The sequence below is a fragment of the Phoxinus phoxinus genome, assembly GCF_949152265.1.
Source record: "Phoxinus phoxinus genome assembly, chromosome: 16".
Classification (NCBI taxonomy): Eukaryota; Metazoa; Chordata; class Actinopteri; order Cypriniformes; family Leuciscidae; genus Phoxinus; species Phoxinus phoxinus.
In genome coordinates this window covers 28,814,606-28,837,897 of record NC_136891.1, presented here as the reverse complement: position 1 = coordinate 28,837,897, position 23,292 = coordinate 28,814,606, and the positions used below count along the sequence as shown (strand labels likewise).

General features: G+C 39.8%; 1 protein-coding gene across 9 annotated transcripts in view; it reads right to left on the bottom strand.

Annotated features, from left to right (window-relative positions):
• The window catches only part of fryl (furry homolog, like), a 96,315-nt gene that overhangs the window by 19,271 nt on the left and 53,752 nt on the right, over positions 1-23,292 (bottom strand). For 6 of the 9 annotated variants that reach the window (XR_013794424.1, XM_079584367.1, XM_079584361.1 and 3 more), the window contains 38 exons: positions 22,890-22,982; positions 21,988-22,086; positions 21,330-21,431; positions 19,821-19,865; positions 18,429-18,532; positions 18,112-18,220; positions 17,761-17,847; positions 16,315-16,486; positions 15,709-15,841; positions 15,471-15,578; positions 14,475-14,712; positions 14,009-14,173; positions 13,825-13,911; positions 13,421-13,689; positions 13,118-13,328; positions 12,873-12,997; positions 12,590-12,647; positions 12,322-12,413; positions 11,017-11,189; positions 10,766-10,926; positions 10,561-10,671; positions 10,318-10,472; positions 10,126-10,225; positions 9,086-9,254; positions 8,672-8,940; positions 8,186-8,326; positions 7,874-8,042; positions 7,607-7,691; positions 7,146-7,258; positions 6,424-6,574; positions 6,229-6,332; positions 5,950-6,132; positions 5,602-5,797; positions 3,210-3,331; positions 2,884-3,071; positions 1,271-1,365; positions 554-1,188; positions 164-432 (listed from right to left, as the gene is read on the bottom strand). Coding sequence is in view for 8 of the 9 variants with exons in the window: in XM_079584367.1 (XP_079440493.1) it covers positions 164-432; positions 554-1,188; positions 1,271-1,365; positions 2,884-3,071; positions 3,210-3,331; positions 5,602-5,797; positions 5,950-6,132; positions 6,229-6,332; positions 6,424-6,574; positions 7,146-7,258; positions 7,607-7,691; positions 7,874-8,042; positions 8,186-8,326; positions 8,672-8,940; positions 9,086-9,254; positions 10,126-10,225; positions 10,318-10,472; positions 10,561-10,671; positions 10,766-10,926; positions 11,017-11,189; positions 12,322-12,413; positions 12,590-12,647; positions 12,873-12,997; positions 13,118-13,328; positions 13,421-13,689; positions 13,825-13,911; positions 14,009-14,173; positions 14,475-14,712; positions 15,471-15,578; positions 15,709-15,841; positions 16,315-16,486; positions 17,761-17,847; positions 18,112-18,220; positions 18,429-18,532; positions 19,821-19,865; positions 21,330-21,431; positions 21,988-22,086; positions 22,890-22,982 (5,886 nt within the window). In the remaining variant the exon portion in view is untranslated. The remainder of the gene's footprint in view (positions 1-163; positions 433-553; positions 1,189-1,270; positions 1,366-2,883; positions 3,072-3,209; positions 3,332-5,601; positions 5,798-5,949; positions 6,133-6,228; positions 6,333-6,423; positions 6,575-7,145; positions 7,259-7,606; positions 7,692-7,873; positions 8,043-8,185; positions 8,327-8,671; positions 8,941-9,085; positions 9,255-10,125; positions 10,226-10,317; positions 10,473-10,560; positions 10,672-10,765; positions 10,927-11,016; positions 11,190-12,321; positions 12,414-12,589; positions 12,648-12,872; positions 12,998-13,117; positions 13,329-13,420; positions 13,690-13,824; positions 13,912-14,008; positions 14,174-14,474; positions 14,713-15,470; positions 15,579-15,708; positions 15,842-16,314; positions 16,487-17,760; positions 17,848-18,111; positions 18,221-18,428; positions 18,533-19,820; positions 19,866-21,329; positions 21,432-21,987; positions 22,087-22,889; positions 22,983-23,292) is intronic. The other 3 variants (XM_079584364.1, XM_079584366.1, XM_079584368.1) reach the window with 1 other exon arrangement.

The window sequence follows — 23,292 nt, the reverse complement described above, 5'->3', positions numbered from 1 at the left end:
TTTACATTAAGCAGCACAACTGCTTTTAACATTGGCGGCGTTTTTAACAGGGAGGCAGATTTATTGCCGTTTGAAAAAAAGGATTAGATACTAGAAAACTGTAAACACTTCAACAATATCCCAACTTAGTTCCAACTGTATGACTCAATCAAATTCATCTTACCTCAGCTAGGTATGTGACCAGGTTGAAGGTTATTTCAGAGAAGGAGTCGTGCAAGTAGCGGCACACCACGTTGATCCAATTGGTGCTGTCTCGTGAGTAGCTGTGCGTTGAGTACAGGCTCATCATGTGAGCCAGGTTGGCCAGTGTGGCTGACTTTTCCTCAGTGCACACTTTGGCGATCCGATCAGCAGTCTCTTTACAGAACCCTGTGGGGTTGTCAAAGTGCTGGACCAGGTGCGGCAGAAGGCACAGGATATTCAGAGGAAATCCTAACAGGAAATAAGTTAAGACAATAAATACATGGATACACGCTCTCATTCATTTTTAAGACCCAGGTATGACAATTCATAAAATCTCAGATTTTAAAATGTTCTGAAACCATGGGCGCACCTGCTAGCTGTGAGGGGTCTATGAGTGTGTGTCGGGACACAGTGATGAGTTTACTGAGGAGGTGAATTGTGAGCTCTTGCGTTGCAGCTGAAGTGAAACCCTTCAGAAAGAGCGTCAGCAGGCCGGGGAAGTTGTACCACTTCAGTTTGGCCTGCACTCTCTCCAGCTTCTCCCTGCTGTCCACCTTCTCCAGGGGCATCTGGGCCAGCAGTCGGTTCAGCAGCCTGAGTGCCAGCAAGTACTCAAACTCATAATCGGACTCTAGCAGCGACGTAGCAATCCAGAAGACCGTCGCCATCAGATTGGTGGGGTCCATCGGTGGCACCACCTCACCAGATCCTCCTCCATTTCCACCTCCTCCATCGCCACGGCCACCACCACCACCCTCTCGTAATGATGATAAGCTCCGAGTGCGGGCAAGGTTGCCGTGGCTGCCGCCCAAGCGGTCGGCTACATCAAGGGTATTGCTGCGGCGATGGTCTCCAAGGCGTTCACCCATCAGACTGGCACGGAGGGAGTTGCTGCGAGTGTGGCTGTAATGGACATGCAAGAAACTTCCACTGCCGAGGTTCAGCTGACCGGTGCTTTTCCTGTTACTGGCAAACTTGGTACCATGCAGAGGATCATGGGAGGCCCTACAGGAGATGGAAACAGCATTTTTAGTAATGTGTTGTATACGATGGAAATAATATTTTACCGTAGCAGAGCATGTCTTACTGTGAGAGTGCAGTAAGCAGGTCATAGCTCTTCATCGTTTCAGCCAGAGTGTCTATACCAGCCTCTAGTGTCAACAGCAACTCAATAACAAAACCCTGCGGGAGACAGATGAAACGTTTGATTAAGACTGTTCAGGGATCAACACGTAAAGGCCCACTGAAGTAACTTGAAACGTACTGCATTATTCAATGTGTTGATGTAATTTCCACTGAAACAGGAAGATAGGGCAGGATATATCTAACAGCTACTTCCCTTTTACAAAAATAGCCAATAGCATTTCATTTATATCACAGCACGGCCAGAGCCATTGAGCTTGGTAAAGCCGCAGTTTCCTCTTCATCTCTAATCATTTCTCCTCCTAATCTCCTCCATATTGCTTTAAAATATAGCATTCTGTGCAGAATTCAATAAATTTTCTGGTCTGCACCAACTCTATATAGAGCCAATCAAAATCATTGCTCCATATTGGCAGAAGTGAGAGAGTCAGTTTTGAATGCTTATCTTCTAAATGCGAAGACTCCACACTAGCTTATAGATAACAATAAGGCTAACATATTCATACTAAAAGTCAAAAACCTTCAATTTTGATTTCATGGGGACTTTAAGGCGGGCTGGGAACAGTGTGAGTGTTTTGGGCCAACATAAAAACTGATTTAAAATCTAATTGGCTAACATACTGTAGATGAGGTTTTGTTGAAATTAAATTTGAAATATAAAATTGAAAATTTGTTGATTGATGCCCAATTCTGACTTGTTGCCTATATATGTTTTTTTTACCCTCTGTTTACACGTTCTTTCAACTGTGACCCATATCCGATTCATGTGTTTACACTTGCCATACTATCTGAAACATTGCGCATGCTTAAAGGGTTAAATTGCACAGATGGACGAACGCGAAATATGCTTGATGCTAGCTCTGCGATATATGCAAAGTTTGCCAAACATCACCATGATTTTGAGGCGGAGGATGACGAAAAGTGGCATCATTGCAGCCTGCGCATATGCTTCAGTTATTGTGTGCGAGAGAGATCTCAGGACTGGTGGGAGCACATTGTTTTTAAATATTGGCTTTAACGTGGAGAAGTGGGTCCGAAATTTTAGGATGAGCAAGCCAACTTTTGCTATGTTGTCAACGTTTGTCCACATTTCTCTCCTACGACGACACCTGACACCATCCATCCCTTTGCAGATGCGCTTCGAGGTTGGTCTCGTCAATAAAACGCAGAGACGTAGCCTAATGCCTCAGAAAATCCAATCTGCCTGTTTACATGACAGTCGCATTGTCACATATCTGATTTATATAAGATTTTTTTCCACTTATGAATGAGGCCTGAAACCGATCTCGAAATATCTGAATGCATGCAGGTTTTTTTCCCCTGTTTACACGGTTATAGAACACATCCGAACTGTGTCACATATGAGCAAAAAATTGGGAATTGGGAATCGGGTCACATTTCACTGACCGTGTAAACGAGGCCTTATTGTAGTAGTAGGGCCAATGAAAATCTGAAGTACTGGCCCTGACCAGGTCAGCAGACAAAAAAAACTTATTATTGAGCCCTGTTGTTGCTTTCTCATCGGTACTTCTGGAACAGTGGGACACTTCTATATACCTGAGCCTCTTCCCCTGGATCTCCCACAGTCTCTACCAGACGAGACAGCACATCTGACAACGTGGAGGCTGTGAGTGGCTGTTTTAGCGCTCTGAAGATCTGGAAGGAGCGACCGGCATAGTGCCGTGATGAGCAGGACAGAGCGGTCTGCAAAGCAACTTCACTCAGCTCCTGCTCCAACTGATAACCTAATCAAACATACATCACAAAAATCAATCATAGACTAAACATTTCGATTCACTTCAAGTAAAAATTATGTATTCCTCCATATGGAAGTTGGTCCACTACATAATGCAGTGAAATTACCATATGCCATCATGTCTTACCGGACGGTGTCTGTTTGAAGACGTTGACAACATGACGAAGGAATACACTAAGCTGATCAGCACTCTTGATGTTGGGGTTTTTAGGAGAGACGTCTTCATGGTTCCACAGCGGACCACGCTTCCTATGGGCCAACCAATCAGAAGAACAGATTTAGAGGAAGTGACACAGCAGAAAATATCTAACATAGAACAAAGGCAAAGCAGGCTCACACAACTCCCAGTAAACAAACAAACTGTATGTATAAAAACACTCTGAATCAAACGTTCACACAGAAACGAGACTGAGCACACACACACGCATGCAAGGCAACAATACCCTCTCCTGTTAGACATGGCTGCAGGCAGAGGAAAAAATACAATAACTTAACACAAAATAAATACTCATTCAATATGTATCCAGGGAAACTTGCCAGGAACAACATTAATGTTTGGTAACAAGACTGAAGAAACGCATTATTTTATTCACCCTTCCCATCTTAATACGCAGAGACAACTATGAGGAAAGTAATTTTACAAAAAAAACGTGCCCTATCATCGACCCCAGTTGGACTTGCAGTTCTCTTGAATCTCTTTAACTTCAACAGGGTCAACAGTTCTGAAAAGGATGTGTGATATATGGCCAAAAATATCATTACAATATTTTTTTCATAACATTTGATAACAATATTTATAAAGATACTCAATATCTGATATTCATTTCATATAATTAATAGGGAACAAATGCATTCTATATGTTTGTTAGACCTCAAGAATGAATGTAAACATAACGTATTTGAGTTAAGTAAACTCCAAAAGGTAAGCTGTACCCAGGGTCCGAAATTAACTTTTTGTAAAAGATGAAAAAATCCACCAGCCAAGAATATTTTTTACCGGGCAAAATAATAAACAGCCTTTTTGTATCACATATACATTAATTTTAGTACATTTAAAAAAAAACTAAACTGGCCCACGTCTGCTAAACAGTCTTTAAAAAATACAAAAACACTAGTCTAGCTACAGGAGGAAAAACAAGGCGGGCGTACAGATTTTTGCTGTGTTTACGAGCTTGCAGATAATTTTTTCACTCGGGAGAAATCGAGTGGAAATCGGAGATGCTCGCATGGTCGCGGCTCGCAGTGTGTGAGAGGAATTACAAGCTGAGCAGCATCTCCCAATAATTTTCAAACATGTTAAAAAAATTCGGGAAGTCGGCCCCATTTTCACCAGCGTATAATAGGGCTGTCCCCTATTGCCAAATCATACACAACCACGTCACAGGCTAGATCGATGGGGCTATACCTCAGTGACAGCAACCATACAGCATGCGCAAACACTGTCTCTCTCACACACACACTCTCTCGCTCTCTCGTTTTTATGTTGAAAGGAATGGCTACTGTATTCTGCTTATCAACAAATCATTTGCACACACATCTGAAGCTATTGCCTGCAACATAAAGCTCACGTGATTGCCGCCGACTCGGGATAAAATTTGTGCAGGACAGTCGTGCGGTGTAGCAGCTGCTTTGACATGATTATCAGTTTAACTGACTCGTGACGTGTGCAATATCTCACGACCTCCCGAGTGTCCGCACATTTTATTATATTACTATTTTGGTATGATGAACATTCACCCACCAGTGTGGCGGATAGCCTCTTGAGATTTACTCGCCAAACGGAAAATCTACCCGCATTTGGCGCTTGTTAATTTCGGACCCTGGCTGTACCTCGTAATTTAAGGCCCAATTAAATAGATTTTATTTTTTCCCCAAAAATGTAACCTACCTAAATTCTTTTTCCTGTTTGTTGTCTGTGTTTTCTATATTCTGTGTTTTACGTTTAATACAAATTCATCCTCAAAAATAGTGTCTATTAAAATGAATTAATAAAACTTTAACACATTTTTGGAAAGCTTTGAGTTTTAGTGTATATTGGATGATAACTTTTATCAAATGAAATTGTGTGAGAGTAGATACGGAGATTAAAATCATGTGGAGTTTCTCATATAGTGAGAAGGAAGATGCTAAAAACACCATGAGCTGTGCTGCTCACACATGTGAGATTCAACTACATGCGTTGAAAATTACTCACATTACACAAAAAGTTTAATACTGACATCATGGATTTATTTTGTTCGATAAATACTGATACCAATCTATTGCCCAGCCCTAGTTCTAAAGTAAAACGTTCTAAAGTAGTAAAATATCTCCTCATACGCACAACAACGGCAGTTCCCAATATGCTACATCACCCCATTCTTTCTTTGCCAGAACCACTCCAGCACATACAAAACTCTCAAGCGAGGTTTGATCAAGCAGGATTGCAGCATGTTATTGGTGGAAGTGTTTGGTGTATGCAGTACTCTGATAAGCTAAGAGAATGAATTTGACATAGTGGCGTGCAGTGACCCCCTCACCTTGAGCTGATGAACTCAATGAGGTTTTTGACCTTCTCGTCCTGCTCTGCAGACAGATCCACCTCATTAAGGATAGTAGGGGGAAGGTGAGGCAGGACTGTGCTGCCCAGACTGATACTAGAGGATGTGGAGCTGGAGCTCAGGCCAGAGTCTGTCATTGGAGATGGCTGGTAGTCTGGCATCAGCTCTGTGACACCTGGGGGACAAATCAATTCACAATAATTGTATTCTTAGTATAAAAAAACTGGGGCATGGCTAATATTGTAATTGGTCCTTATTATTACAATTAATCATTATCAATTAGGTAGAAATGTCTATGTAACAAAACACCCTGTGCTTTAAAAGTACCTGTGAGGTTGAACTCCTGAAGAGCGGGTTTGACTGTCAGAACTCTGGGCTCGTTCAGCTCGCGGTTGCGGAGCAATACAGATGCCAGTGACTGGACGCTGCTGTTGGTGCCCTGGACCACCAGCAGGTGGAGCAGTAAACGCTTGCAGTGCTCATAGACCTCTGGGTGCTGATGGTCAAAACCTACACACACAAATAAACACAGAGCATTACAGGACATACAATGTGGCACTTTCCAGGATTAATGATTTAAATAAACTGTAGAGCTGTGTATGTTACCTATAAAGATGGCATGCAGCAGCAGGTGAAGGTACGCGCTCCATTCCACTTTGACCCCGTGGTCTACAATGAGGTCGGTCAGCAAGATCACAGCAATGTTACACCTGTAAAGAAATGACAGTGTGTTGTCAGTGGTCAAAGGTCAAGGAGAACAACACTGACATAGGACACACTGAGTACCGGTATGTCCTTCACCTGTGCAAGGAGACTCCAGGTGTGGTGGTCTCAGGCAGGTAATCAATAAGTGGTGACCAGCAGCCGCCAGTGGGAGGAAACGGGAGAGGCTCTGGCTGGTTATGATCCATCACCTTTAGACGCCAATTAGCGTAAACAGGCATAGAGTCACCTAAAGAGAGAAACAACAAGATCATAAACACTACAGTTCTCACCAAGGATGCATTTATTTGATAAAAAATACAGGAAAAACAGTAATATTGGGAAATATTATTATCATTTTAAATATCTGTTTATCTATTTTAATATATTTTAAAATGTAATTTATCCCTGTGATGGCAAAGCTGAATTGTCAGCAGCGTCTTTTGCGTCACATGATCCTTCAGAAGTCATACAATACATTTTTATTTGATTATTTGATGTATAGAAAGTTAAAAAGAACAGTCTTTATTTGATATATAAATATTTTAACAATACAATTTATTATATTTATAAATAACAATAAATCATTTATAATGTTATTAGTAACATTATAAATGTCTACTGTACATCTGTGCTGAATAAAAGTATTCATTTCTTAAATGAATCTTACTGACCACAAACTTTTGAATTGAAATTCACATACAGTAAAACAAAAACACAGGGAAAAATCACTGAAATGCTACCCATTCAATTTTGCCGTCTACCTTTAAATCCACACATTTTTGAGTCTGTAAGTATGACAGTGATGTTAATGTACTCACCCTTTTCCTCCTCATAGGACCCCCCTGAGCTGCTGCTGTAGCGGGACTCCAGTCGATGGTGCTGTCGGTTCAGATTACTGTTCAGACCAGTGTAGATGTCCAAATGAGTGTAACTGTGCAGATATATAGAACGTCAAAAAATTCAAGTTTCACTCAACATTTCCATAATTCAACAAAGCACTATTGAGGAAGCACCAAATAATGAACAACCAGTCAGTAATAGCTAATAAACAGATCTTGGTTCATTTTCAGTAGTATACAATTAAAGTAATGACTTCGGCAGTTCGATGAGATTATTTATTTTGACCATTTCATTGCAAAGGCTTGTATGATTCATTTGTTCACGACTCGGTCTACACTGGTTGAGCTGTATGTTTTTGGTTACCTTTTCCCCCCTTAAAAATATGGACCCCATTTCCAAACAAGATTCCTAATCCTGTAGTATCAGTATTAACTCTTACCTGTCCTCCATGTTGGAATCTTTCAGTTTGCCGTCATGGTGTCCATCAGGTCCAGGAACCATGGTGTTACTACTGGACGTTGTTCCTGAAAAAAGCAAACATTTAAACAAAAGAAAATGTGAAAGTTTCCTTAGATCTCTCGGGTATCTATAAAGATAGTACATGAACAGTCAAGATTCATGGTCTTATGATTCTAAACTTTGTTTGTATAAAGGTCATGTGGAGAAAGATATATAGTCAGACTGGTTTACTTTAAAGCATATATACCTGATGTAACAGAAGGGATCTTGTAAGAGGAAGTAATGCGGTAGTAAGGTGGGTTGTCCATATGAGTGACAGCTGAGGATACAGGGTCTGTTAGCTCCAGCTCATACATCAACTCCTCCAGCAGTTGCATCGTCTTATCCCTGCCCAGATACACCACCACTCGTTTGACCTGAAAATATTAGGAAAAACATTCAGAAACACAATAGTATCCAACAAACTAGTTAATTAACATGGCCTCAAGTCTCAAGTGCAGCCCATCTACTCAGGTATTGAGTGTCAGGTGTTTGATTGGCAGGGGCAGGCTTCACTCACATAAGGCAGGAGACTTGGTTCACTGTTGACTCCAGACATGCTGATGAGGAAGTGCAGGATGATCTTCAGATTTTTGGGCCAGCTGTCAGCTAAAGTGGTCCAGACATTCTCAATCTCTGACCATGCGAACTCATCGCCATACTGTAAAATCAGACCATATTAACATTTATGTAATGATCTTCTTGAAAACTTTGGTATAAATGTGTTAAAATAATATATTTACATCAGGACTTTTTATGAATTAATTATTTTTGTTATGATATCGATTATAACTTATAAAACTTAACCGGTACTTCCATTTAAACAAAAAACAACTTCTAGCCAATGAATATCAACTAGGAAATATTCACTACAGAAAAATATATTCACTATTTTTATTTTATTTTATCCAGGCATAGAAATCATAATGTCCTGATATTTCCAGGGTTTTTGAGACAGTAAAACCCTGTCCAGTAGTTAGCACATGGTCTGCATATGGGGACTTACCTTCGCAGTCATGAACATGAGGTTATTGAGGATCATGGTAGTGGCATGTGGTGAACCCCAGCCCTCTCCTTTCAGCCAGCGACGGCTGTTCACCATCATCATATCTCTCTCATGGGCTTCCTCCTCTTCCTCCGTCGAAGAAGGTTCATCTTGACGCCTTGCTGAAGGCTTGAAGTCCACCAGCTCCACGTTGTTCATCCAGGGTAGGAGATAATGCAGCATCACCTGTCGCCCACCAGGGTGTGCTGTCTGTATTCTCTGACTCACCTCTAAATAAAACCACCCAGAATCTCATTACAAACACAACACGCGTGTAGGGGGAAAATGCTGCCATTATTCATATTTTATTTTATTTCAGCTCTATTCAAAATTACGAAAGTGATATTTATTTTCAGTTAAGAATAACACTGGTACCTGAGAAGATGGGCAGGGTGAGTTCAGGGTAAGTCCGTGCCAGTTCTTCACTGAGCTGGTAGTAGGACACTGAGTACAGATGAGGAAGAGGGGAGGCTGGAGACAAGACCCCGTCAGCACGCTGGATCTCCAGTTTATGAGCGTAACGGAACAGTTTGGGCTCCAGAATCTAACATACAAACACACATTAATATTTACTACAAGTCATTGAGCTTGTTGCCTTTAACTTCAAATCAAACTACACTTGTTAGACCATAAACTGTGGCTGGTCACTTTACATGGTCCTTCAGATGAGCCCACTTGCCAGTTCTTGGCCAAAATAAGCTGTAAAGTAGACTTTATGCTAAAGGCCGGAATACATAACATGTTTGTCCAGATTTTTGGATGAGTCAATGCTAGTTGCTGAAAGTCAGAGCCAGTACAGTATAACAAAAAAAATCCTGCAGTGTGGTGGTGGCACAGACTTAAGACTTTCTTTTTGCTTAAGACTATGATTTCATCCAGTCGGAGGATATGAAACATGTTTGATATTTTGAGCCATTTAAAAAACACACTTTTTTTCATTTGTCATGCTTCTATCCATGTGGCGCATGTTTCTGTGTGAGTTTGTTGTGTTCAAAACGATGTCTGGTGTGTCATCTCTTTTAGCGTATGTTGTCCAGGAAGGGATTTTCCTCTGTAAAGTTGGCAAGTGTATGATTTTAAAAGTTGTGTAGTGTATTCCAGCCTTAACTCTGGCTTTGTGAAACAAAGTTTCTCAAAGTTCCTCTTCCCTTAGTTTCTCTTTCTCCCAGCACAATTAAATTGTGCAAATATTTCACAATTAAAATGTACACAATCTTTAAACAGGAAGCAAGTCTTTATACAGGAAGCAGAGGATGCTCAAAAAGGCATTGCTTCCTACTTGATCATTTTTGCACACTTATTCAACATGAGAACTGCTATTTAAATTATTTATGTATTAATTTGTTTATTATGATATATTATTAGAATGGAAATCACATTATTTTCCCTTGACTGAAAGAAGCATCTTTACTGACCTGCAATAGCTGCATGGCGACCTCATAGATGTCTCTGGAAGAGTCGGCAGCTTTAAACAGGATGAGATTCAGCAGAACCACAGTGTCAAACTGGTAATCCCTGCAAGAGACAAAAAACACACAGTATTCATTTAATCTGAATTACAAACACAAATTCAATCACATTCATCACAGGATCATTGTCATATGTACCTGTTGTGAAAGACATTGGCGATTGCTCTGAAGCAGCCGGCAGCAACCCTGCGTGAGCCAGTGTAGCAGCGATCCACCGCCCAGAACATCAGATTGCTCTGATCTGGGTTCAGCTCTAATAACAACATCACTGCCTCACAACCCAACTGATGCACCTGAGTACAAAGATGCACGCATGTCACAGTTCATAAAAGTCGATTGGTTAGTGATGCTAATGCGGGCACGTGAATGGTGTGTGGTTACCTTGCGGTCTTGAGAGTCTAGAATGTTGTCCAGCCACTTATACAGATACCCATCAGAAGACAGGCCAACGTTATCAGCAACCGGACCACAACATAGCACTGCGGACATGGCCTGTGCAGACACGCATCATAGACCATATTCAGACTCGATAAAAGTTCAATTTGAAACGGCTGCAAAGGCAAATGTTTGTTTTGTGAGAATGTACCTTCAGTGCGCAGTACTGGTGTCTGTTAATCTGCATGTTGCGGTCGCTGTATCGGTCCAGTGGTGTGAACATGATGCTGAAGGGTCCAGCCCAATGACTGAAGAGCATGAAAAGACTGTGCCTCAGTGACTGCTGAGGGAATATACTCCTCCTCTGATGTACTGCAGAAACACAATCATGGGGTCAGCTCAAGTTATTTTTTCAGTTTAGTGAACTAAGACCTGCTGCGAAAAGGCCTTGTGTATGTGTACCTGGTACATTCTGTATGATGTTGGCCACTAGGGCACTGAAGTGAGAGCGGATGTCTCTCAGTGTGTCTGAATCTTTGTCGTTCTCAGCCTCCAGAAGCTGTCGGGTGAGATCCACATACTCCAGTAGAGTGCTGTTCAGAGAGTGAGACTCCCCATCCAGACCACCACTCGCACTGCGCACAAATTACAATGCACAAATTACAGCTTACAGGATTATTATTGTTTTTATAATGCATTGTTAGGCTGATGTGAGCGAGTCTGCATTGATGCAGAGAAAAGAATCGATAAAAAAAATATCGAATTTAATAGGCACATCATACCTATTAAAACATACTGTTTTAATTGTAAATAAAATATTCTTATTTTAAGCTTATTATATTAACATTGTATCAATAAAAAAGATGCATATATGTCCTACGTAAGCAAAGCAGTTGATGTTTTAATTTAGTTTATTTTACAGAAGAAAAAAAACATCCATGACAGCGAAAAAAAAGTGCGGGATGTGTTTGATGTTAAAGAGTGTTATTAAGCATAATAAGCCACGGAAAATATAACGTTGCGCTGACTGACACAGCCAAAGCGCACGCACAAAAATCCGCCTCTCTCAGAGAGCATGCAATCCCGAATTCAGATATCTTTTGCGGCTTACTGCAGTGCACATAACATGTTAAATATATGTAAAATTATGTTAAATATAGTGATTATTAATATAATTATTAATAAAATAATTGGAGGCAAAATATGCATCGTGTTGCATTGAGAAGAATTGTAACCCTCTGAACTGTAATCGAGGATACATAGTGCTAGCAATTAAATTAAATTGAGCAAAACTAAGGAGTTGAATATTTTATTCCAAATTCTCTCCAAATTCTCCCTTGCTCTCCAAGGCTCCATTTATTTGATTAAAAATACAGTAAAATATAAATATTGTTAAATAATATTATAATTTAAAATCACTGTTTTGTATTTTAATTTATTTTAAGATGTAGTTTATTCATGTGATGTCAAAGTTGAATTACTTCTGTCTTCAGTGTCACATGATCCTTCAGAAATCATTCTAATATGCTGATTTGGTATTCAAACATTTCTTATCACCTATGTTGAAAACAGTTGTGCTGCTTAATAATTTTGTGGAAACCATGATATATTACATTTCAGTATTCTCAGATGAATAAGTTCAAGAGATCAGCATTTATTTGAAATAGAAATCCTTGCTGAAGTATTAATTTATTTAAAAAGAATATATTTTTCAAAAACAAAACTTTTCAATGGTAGTGTACACGTGTGTGTGTGTGTGTGACTTACGTCTGACTGATTACTCCAGAATCGGCCAGTAGTTCAAAAATCCGGACCAGCTGGACTCTGAGAATGTCACGACGCCGGCGTCGTTTCATATTCTGCGCAAACAAAAAAAATCATAAAGATCAAATATTTTATTTTATGTACATCTGCTACTGTATCATAAATAGATGGACAAAAAAGCTTGCATCTAAATTGTCTAGAAGAACATTTATCCATGAGTCCTTGTAAGCAGGGATTCCTTCATAGTTAAACTGTTAACAGGTCAACTCACCTCTGGCCTTCTCTCAAGTGCCTCTTTAATGATGGGGTTTAACTCTTCCAACAACTCTCTGCAAAACATATCACTGGGTTTAAGCATAAACTTATTTATAGCATACTTTTCTCTACATTTTTGTTAAGCTTGTCTACTTCAGTGTAACACACTGACATAGTAAGTGATGCATGAGCCATGAAATCCAATCACAAGTGATCACAGGAGGTTCATATTGTCAGCCCAATAGTGGTCCCATTTAAACCTAGTAATAAGATCTAGGTCAGGTGATCCTAGGACGCACCTGAAGGCAACAGGGTTGGTCCGGCCAAGCCCCAGGACAAGAGACTCAGTGATGTCCATGCTCTCAGAGCGCATCATGGGAACCACATGCTTGAACAAGGAGGAAGGGGACGGAATGCTAATGATCTGCACAAACACAAACAAACTTGTTCATCATTTAAAATATGGTGTCCAAATTATATCATATTTAACTGTGTTAATCATTGCATTTGACATTAGAGCTGGTAGGGTGATAAGACCTCTGACCTTTGAGTCATAACTATATCCGCTGTCTGGTGTGGATGCCAGAGTCTCGGGCGGGGAGCAGCGGACAGAGCCGGGGGCCGATGAGGAAGAGGATGAAGATAAGGATGAGGTGGCAGAACTGCAACAGAGGATTAGGTAGTTCCTCCAAAGCCCCACGTATGAGTCACTGCTACCGCTCATGCTGTTCACCTTCTTAGCATTGATCGGGCTGCTGCAAGGTCAAAGGTCACAAAGGAATATTAATTATGTCTTTAAACATTTCACCCATCCCTACTAGAGACACATTTGAAAGTGAAAACATACTTGATGTCGACTTGTGGCGAGAGCAGCTGAAGGCGTGTGGAGGCGAAGACCCAAGCGTAGCTCAGCGCTGTGGGGCAGTGCTTGGGCAGGTGCTCTTGCCGCAAGTAACTAGACAGGCTGATGACCCAGGGGTCCTGACCTTGCGTCACATGGGCAAACACCCAGATGTGGGAGGGGCTTACCACATCAAACTGGTGGCTGATGGGAGATGAGCTCCACTCTGCCAGAGTCTGAAGGTCTATTCCACTGGGACAGTACAGCAGATTTGTCTACAGCAAAAAGGGGCAAAAAAAAAAAAAATCGTCTGAGATTTTTATTTTTAGGTTTTGGACAGAAGGTTTCTAAGAATTCCTGTCTGGAGGGGACACTAATATCCAAAATACATAATGTTCACATTTCCTCACCTGATCGGCCCCAGTAAGGTGAATAAAGCTCTCAAGGACTGAAGAACTCAATCTGTCCATCACATCTATAGCTAACTCCTCATCTCCCTGAGAGAAAGAAAACAAGACAATGAATATGCAGAGCAAAAAAGAAGGTCATCTCATGTAGGTGAACAACAGGAAGTCATTCAGAGCGGATGGTTACCTTAGCGATGCCAAGAGCAGTGTGCAGTGATCGGACCTCTTTGAGGACATTGACAGCGAGTCTGCGTGTTGCAGGTCGACAGCTGCACAGCACGACCAGAGCCAGACCCTCCACCACATGCAGAACCGTCCAGAGAGGAGATCGCTCCAGAGGGAGAGAAGGGCTCTAAAAATATATACAATATATAGGTGAAACTCGAAAAATTAGAATATGGTGCAAAAGTTCATTTATTTCAGTAATTCGTTTTCAGGATTCTTTGATGAATAGAAAGTTCTAAAGAAAAACATTTATTTGAAATTGAAAAATATTTTTTTGTAACAAATATCTTTACAGTCAGTTTTGGTCCATTTAATGCATCCTTGGTGAATTAAAGCATTCATTTCTTTCACAAAAAACTTTTGAATGGTAGAGTATATATATTATCATATTATATCAAAACGTAATTCTGTTGTGAGTATGACTGCACCTGTGATTCATGGCTGCGGTTGCTGCTCTGTACCGCCTGTCTCCACTGTATGATGAGCTGCAGCAGCATCTTGACAGCGTTGTCCAGTAGTGTGGGGTGAACGTCAGTCACCTCCCTCACAATGAAATACACAAAACCAGACAACACATCCTCTCTCCAGTCCGGGAAGTCCACCATCAGAGCCTGCAGAGTGGTGAACGCCAGACCACGCAGCTCCTCATCCATATGGATGGTCAGTCTGGATGGGTGGGAGAAAGAAAGAGTCATTGTTTACAAAATGCAATAAATAAATGATACACATCATCATCCTCATAACAGCATCATGCGTCACCAGAACCACAGAGAGGTCAAGTGGGTAACAGCGATATACAGGTTCTGACTACATGCTATAAAGACTTAACAGGAAGTCTGACTCAGACTGTGGTTGTTGTACAGGAAGTCATGAATATATGGAAAGGTCATTAGTTCATATGGCTGGGTACTTTTCTGAATAAAAGTAACTAAACACTTTGTATGACAAGACCTTTAAGTTAATCTGAGTTAAAAAAAATTGGAAATATGAAAACGGGAAATTGTGTAACCAAAGCTTGTTGCACTCACAATGCACATTATGCACTATAGCAATCAGGCATATTATGTAATAACTGAACAGTTCTGAGAACTGGCAGAAAATAAAGAGGGAGAGAGTGGGGCTGATTCGGGAAAGGTCCAAGAGCTGGGACTCGAACTTGGGTCACCTGAAGAGCAACTGCGCTACATGTTGGAACGCTACCCACAAGGCTATTGCCTCCAACAATATTGAATCAAATTAAAAGCTTGTGAATCAGAGTTGAATAATGAAATTCGTACTAGTCAAGATATGTCTGCTGAAGAGAATGATCAGTAGGTATAAATGCAATTGTTCTATAACAACAACAGAACTAGTGAATTGGGGAAAGGGTGAGGTATTTTTTGCGGTGATGAATGAGGGTTGACACGAGGGTCACAGGTCATTACTTGGCCAGTAGCTCGATGAGATCCTGTCTGCTCATGCCGTCTGGGATTAGTCTGGGAATGGCAGCTACACACGTCCGGAACAGATCAATCTTCGGTTTACGCTCCCCACTAAAACAGAACACACACATGTATTAAACACAATAAAACCCAGGTAAACCACACTATTTATCTTCATACAGCTTTCAAATTTCAAGATTCTTTTATCATATTTAAGTCAATAAAATCTCAAGAAACTAACGTGATCATGTCCTCTGGCTCTTTGTTGGACATCTGAACGTTGGTCATGCTCATGGATCGTCCCACCTCTTTATCCAGGTGCCTGAGGATGTTATCCAGGGCCTTTCTAACCTGAGGGTAATAAAGAGACATGCCTAGACAGACAAACACACAGAGAAAGAGAAAAGCTTAGTTCACACGCAGAACGGAAAATGTTACAATGGACTACATACAGAGACATTTCCTCAACCTCTAAACAATGAGGCCAGATAAATACACCACCATCTGCGATGCATTTTATTTTTATTAAAAATGAAGAGTCAAATTCAGGTATAAAGGGAAATTCAGACTACCGGTAATGCCAGAAGACTGCAGATGAAAGGAACATAATTACTTTCCTCAAAATATTTCAAACTGTCCCACTTAAAAACTAACACAAAAAATTACTTGGCAGAAGTCTCAGCTTCATTTATACTGAAAGCTCAACGAGGACAGCTCATGCTCAAAGAATCACAATTGCATTAAAAACCAACTAATCCAATTTGACCAAATGCTTTGGGGTAGGGGAAGCTGTACTCAAGAATATCTTCTTTTTGGAGAACTGTGTAGGAACAGTAAGGGTCCGTACCGATGACCTTGGCTTCCTCGTCTGTGAGGGTGGTGTTGAGGAAGATCTTTTTGACCCGCAGTGTGTTGCCTGAGGGTAAGATGACGCCTGTGGTGGGCATGGGCGGCTCGCCGTCTTTCTGTTGTAGGCTGTCAGCTATCACCAGGAAGGCCCGTAGTCCAATATTCATCCTCTGAGAGAGAGAGACAAAGAGAATGAGAGAGATACTTAGTTTTTGTATTTATATTTTTATCCATCCAACACCACAATGAGAAGCCCAATTACCTAATATTTTTTGTAACCTAAGAATACCTTTGCCGACATCTAATGCTCAGTAAAAGTTAATCTTTCATTTTTCATGTTGTAATGACTGAATTTAATTGTAGGCTTTAAACTAATGACTAATTCTTAAGCCCTATTCGGATGGGACTAGTTTAACATGGAGAGGTGGGGTAAAGTAATTATTGTCAGAGCTCCTCTGTGATTTTAGTCCCATCCGAATACGTCATCTCAGTAATCATTACGGACAATGTCAGTAAAGATTGCGGCATCTTTTACCTTCTGGAAAAATGTCCGTAAAAATGACCGCAGGTAATACTAATGCGAATAGACCAGCTGTAAAAATTGATGTAAATATTCCGTCATTTCCTGTTTAAAAGTGGCTTTCCGCAGTTTTTCAAGTATGAAGGCGCTTGAAAAGCATTCAGTTGCATTCTAGACGCTGGGGCAAGTCTGTGGCAAAACGGTATGTGGAAAGTGTTTTCCAAATACCATTCAGATCAGAAAGAAGATCGAAAGCACTTGTTAGAGGCACGAAACATCTTTTAGTTGGTGAAGTGCCTATTACGAACATAATCCAATCTGAAGTTAATTAATACATCGTTCGACCAGACATAACTGTTTTATATATATAAATATAGGTTAAATGTGTTTTTGCAGTGCGCACGTGATATCAGGAAGCAACGTAATACACACATGACGACAGGACGGTGACAGCAGTGTGGAAATCGATTTATATTATAATAGTTTTATTTATGTTGTTTATATTTAAATTAGTTAAAGCAGTATGAATTAACGGTCAAACTTTATTTGAAAGTGTAATTAAATAATTAAATAAATTATATTAATAAATAATTAAATATGAATTAACAATATGTGCTTACTAGAGTATAGGGTTTGGTTTAGTGTTAATTGCTTGTAATTAAGCATTTTCTGTTATACACAAATACATGTAACGTGTAACAAGGACACATTAGAATAAAGTGAGCATATTCATAACACTTAACATTCAATAACACAACGTTTATAAACAAAAATTAACCATTATTCATAAATGATGTAAAAATATTGTTAGTTTATATTCTATTAATTCATTTTAATGTATAGAACTTTAAGGTAAAGTGTTAATCGTTAGTAAAAATGTCTGCTCTTGTGTGTACTGTATGTGTACTGTGTCTCTTCACACACCTCTGGATTAATGGTGAAAGTCTTGTGAGACTTGCCCACACACAGCAGGTCATAGATGATCTCTTTCATGGCAAAGTCCAGCCTTTCCTTCAGAGAGGAAGAAACACACCACACTTATAAAAGCAAAACACTTTCAAAAGAAAAAAAACAACAACTTGTGCATTAAATCAAAACCACACTGCCAAATGTTGGTCTTCATTGAATTATGCGCTTTTTGCCTTAAACATCTAAATATAAAAGACAGTAAATGGGAAAGTGGATAGATAGAGAAGGGGAATGGGACATCGGTATACAAGACTGGATCTGAAATATGTTCAGCTGTTCAGAAATATGTTTTGAGTGAATTTTTACCTGAGCGATAAACTGAATGATCTTAACGAAGATGTTGAGGGGTGTGTCCCTGGGCACCACGCTGCGAGAGCCCTTCGGGAAAAGTGCTGTTACAATACTGAGGAGACGACTGTAAGGGAAAAGAGATAATGTAAGATGATATAGTTATATAGAAAAAGTTTCTAGTCTCTTTGTATACATTTGTTAGAGGTTTACCTCCTCCAATAATGGTATGTCTGTGATTGAATGTTTTACGTATTCTAGTGTGTGTAGCATTTAGCATAAATTCATGATATTTTTGTAAATCTGTATGATTGTGTAAGGATCCTGTGACCCACCTCTGTGTGGTTGTGTTGCTCTCACACTTGATCCTGATGATGTAAACCCAGAGCAGCCGATACAGAGACTCTAGTGCTACACGAGACATTTTGGGGTCTTTGTTCTAGAAAGAAGGGCACAAAAACATTCAGGTAAAATAGTAACAACCTTTGGACAACAAGACCTCATGACATGAGCAATAGAAAAAAAATGTCAAAATGACCTCTAAAGACAACAATTCATAAATTATTTCAACCCATATAAAATGCTAGATTCATTCATAAAAGCTGCTGCTTCATCTGTATCATGATGGATGATCAATAGTTCACTTGCTGCTCATGACGAGCTAATAAGGAATATGACAGACTGGTCTCCATTTACAAGCCAATAAGAGCTGTAATTTCTGCTTTAACTGCATTGATGCACAGAGAGTGGAGTCATAAATTGGCTGTTCAGCAGAAGCAATGGATGATGAAAGAGGGATTCATTAAAACTCTGCTAATGAATCTGTGATTAACATATCGCGGCTTGTCCAAATTGAGTCACTGACTAAGCAGTGTTCTCTCTCACTCTTTCTGACACACACACACACACACACACCTAATCAGACTGCAGTAAAGAGCATTAAGCAAGGTGTAATGACCAACACTCTCCATAGGGGGCGATATGATCACAAGGTTTGCAGCTAATATCAACTACATAAGAAATGAGCACACTCGTATAGTGAGTGTCTTTTAGTGACAGAGATGCCATATTTATATGGAATTATCTGGAATACTTTTTTTTTCATGCCTGGCCAAATGAGATACATTTAAAATGTGTGTAGATTTAAAACAAACCACTGTAGATGCAACAAGCATGTACACTCTTCAAAGTTCTACGAAGGAAGATGGAGATCAGCGGCATCATGGCCATTCAAAACTGATGGTCAACATTCGAGTCAAAACTATAATCCACTCAAAACTATAATCTTCCAGAAGTGCATTGCGATTGCCGTCAAACTCTGCTGCAATTTTGCTTGCAACATTAACATTTAGGTTGAGTTTCGAACCCAGTTCCCTCAAACTTTTTTTGTTGCACAGGTACTGTAGTTAGGCTTATTTTAGATTCACTTTGGTTTAAGAGCAGTAAGTGAATTTTGGCCTCAGATAAAATATCCCTCACGAGTCACGACCCTAATGGTGAGCACAGATGTTATAAAATCTATATTTCCATTAATTACTCCCTGAACTGGGTGGTTTTCCTGTGCGGAATCTTGAGGATGACAGGACAGTAATGAAGCTATATTGCATCATTTCATTTATGGCCAGGTGAAAGCCAGAAGTCTCAAGAAGCCCATGTGGAATACAGGTCAATCACATGACCTCTCAGAGGCGGGGCAAGATTCCTTGTGGGTAACCATGGTAACTCACCTGTAGAGTCTCAATCTGCTTACGGATGCTGTTGTTTGACGGCATCTGGAGCCAATAAACGTGCAGGGGAAACAAAAATGATGACAGAGGACAGGGGGTGATGGTGGTGGGGGGAAAGACATGCAGGTTAGAAAAATAACAAGAGACAAACTTAAGAACAAAACAAAGCTTTGTGCTACAACAACATGCAAAACAAAGTGTAGGGTGCATGGGATTTAATACTTCAGTGTCAGATTCTCTACAGAATCAACACAAGTATTCCTACATTTATCTATATTTCCATAAAGAATGAAAATGTCCCATTAGACAAAAGCTTCTAGGAAGATTCGGTTAGTTTTCATTTATATATAGGTGATGTGCTAATGAAGAGTTTCAGATGGGTGAGAAGACAAACAGCAGGACTGAAGAAAAAAGAAAAAAAAGGGAAGCAGGGTTAGTGTGTGCAAACAAGCAAGGGTGATTGTGAAGACTTTATTCAGAGTAGACTAAAACAATGCTTCAAATATAATATGGCATCCACTCTGACTAAAGTCTGTTGGTCAGGGAAGACGAACTACAGCAGAGTTAGAACAGACAGGGAACCAGACAGGCAAGCAGAACTGTAAAGGCAATCCATGGATCAATCAGGAGAGGAATCATCCACCACTGAGACTACAAATCCAATAAACCTGGGCTCAATGGGCTCAAGACATTACACCAGATCACGGAGGAAAACTTCACTTCTGATCCTGAATCATTTACATGAAATGTACACATGAAGTGTAAGAAGCAGTCTAAAGTGGATTAGGAGCAAGATTCACACTACAGTCCGATTCTGATCCAGTCCTGATTTAGATTAACGGGAAGTGAGGAGAGGATTTAATCGGCACTGCAGGGAGTAACAATCAGGTTTGATCACTCATTCATAAAAATCACCACCACCAAATCAAAGCATCACAGATCACTCCTCAAGATTCACATGATAAAGTTGCATAGATTGGAGGGAAACTCAGTCATTGTGGAAAGGGAGTTAAGAAACCAAAAATTATCACATGCTGGTAGCTGAACCAGCAACAATGAAAAAGAACGAGGACAAGGACAAGCACAAACACACGTTTTTGAGATATGATTGAGAAAGAGTGGATGACACGGGTATAATTATTTGAACAATATAAGCAAGAGGAATTTTACAAAAGTCAACTGTAGCGCCACACCTTTCTCCAAAATTATGTAACTGAACCAACCCATTTACAGAGTGTATTTTCATATTGAATCACCAAATCTGCCTCCAGGCTTCAGAATCTGTATGTTTTCATTTTTGCTGCACCCAATCAACATTTGACAGTAATGTACGATTTATAGCTACTATAAATCTATTAAAACTAGTAACTAGCTCTCTGAATAGCTACTTGTAAGCTATATTTTACATGGTGCAATTTGTGTGAAACTCTCAGCCGCAGTAGTTTTCTCACAGGATATCACAAAGCTAAAGTAAATACTCTGTATTCATGCTACTGTTAAAAACATTACCTTTAGGTGGGAAAGGCAGTTCTGAAGGAAGATGTGCCAATTATTGAGGAAGAACTGCTTCTGACTAACACACAGCAGACATGTGACCAAGGGATACAATGCCTGGGGAGATAAAAAAAAAAAGAAAGAAGGAAATTAACACTTTTATTTACAGTAGCAAGAATGCATTACATTGATTAAACCAGACATTAAAGACATTCATAAAGGTACACAAGATTTATATTTCAAACAAATGCTGTTCTTTTGAACTTTCTACTCAAAGAATCCTGAAAATAATATCAACTTTTACACAAAAATATTAAGCAGCCCAACAGTTTTCAAAATTGATAATAATAAATGTTTCTTGAGCAGCAAATCATCATATTAAATAATTTCTGAAGGATCATGTGACACTGAAGACTGGAGTAATCAGCTTTGCCAATAAAATGTATTTCATTTCATCAAATGTATAGTTCTCTTAAGGACCACTTTAATGATAGTGTTATGGTACTTTTTGAAGCGTCAAAGCTTTGCAATTGCATGGAAAAGGATGTACAATAGATGAGCTAAACTTGTCCGTTTGTGATCCACAGATGAATGAAAGTCTTCTGGGTGGCAGAATGTTCTAGTCTACAGAGGATTGTGGGAAAGTATGCATCAAAGCAGAAAAGCACTGTACCAGTGAGTGCTTCTTTCTTGAGCTGAGGTCAAAAGTCGTCTGGTAGAGCATCTCCACGAAGTTCTTCAGGCAGGGCACATTCACTTCATTCTTCACCGCCTTCAAACACACAAGCACAAACATATGAGTCCTCATGCTGAGCTACACCCGCTCAGAGCCCAACAGCACACAAATCACTCAAGTGTTATTCATCTTGTCAACGCAAAACGAAATACATTTCAATTGTGTTTCTGTAGCAACTTCCACAAGCTCCACCTCAAACCACTTGACAAGACATGTACCATCATGAACTCTGGAGAAGAGACACCAAGCCTCTGTCAAATGATATGTATACAAAATGCACTCTTTCAAAGGACCAATCTGTATTTGAAACAGAATATGTGACTGGTGTGAAGCACAAATAGAGTAGGGAGCTGAGTTCTGTGATTTTGCCTAGTAGGGACGAGGTGCAGGTTTTTTAAAAGTCACTAAGTTCATCTGAATGAGGGACAATTAGAAATGTTATTAACATAACTCTGATACCAATCTAACAGACACATAACCAGCTACACTACTCGGTTTAAATACAGCATTAACTTTTATTTATTTTGAACTTTTATATATTTCTGGCCGTAAATTGTAATACAAAGAAAATGGAAAACCCGGAATGGGACTAGAGCGAAGTGTTTACAGATCATACAAACATTCTGATTTGAATTAAGGAAAAGTTGTGTAATGTTCTGCTTTCTGTGTTGCCATATTGTGAAATTACGCTGATTTGAATCAGAGTTGATGTAGCAAAATGGCAATTTAGCCAGAATGCATTACATTTATGAAGCATGCATGTGAAATCTAGCTCGTAAGAATGATTTCATGGGTGAAATTATATGATTTGAACAAATTGAGAGCTCTGCATTACTTACAGCAGCAACAGGGATGAGGATCTCAACAAACAGGCCAGCCAGTGCATGTTTGATATCTTTATCCTTCACCTCCAGGAAATACTGAGCACATTCCTGCCTCACCAACAAAGACACACAAAAAAATTTAATCTATTAAATGCTAAACTTTGCACTAAACATTCAAGAGAAACTTGTAAATATACTGTTTTAGTAACTAAAAAGGATGCACCACTATTAAAACTTTCGTAAGGCCTACAATAAAAAACAGCATCACTTTACAGCTATTGGCTCAATAAAAATCTCTGGAATATGGTGCTTGTTAAATGCAGCACATATTGAGAGCAGGATTTCACTGCCTATAACTGGCTAATGTAAAGAAATAGCTCCACATAGTCCTGTGAGCAAAGGTAGAGCAACACACAGA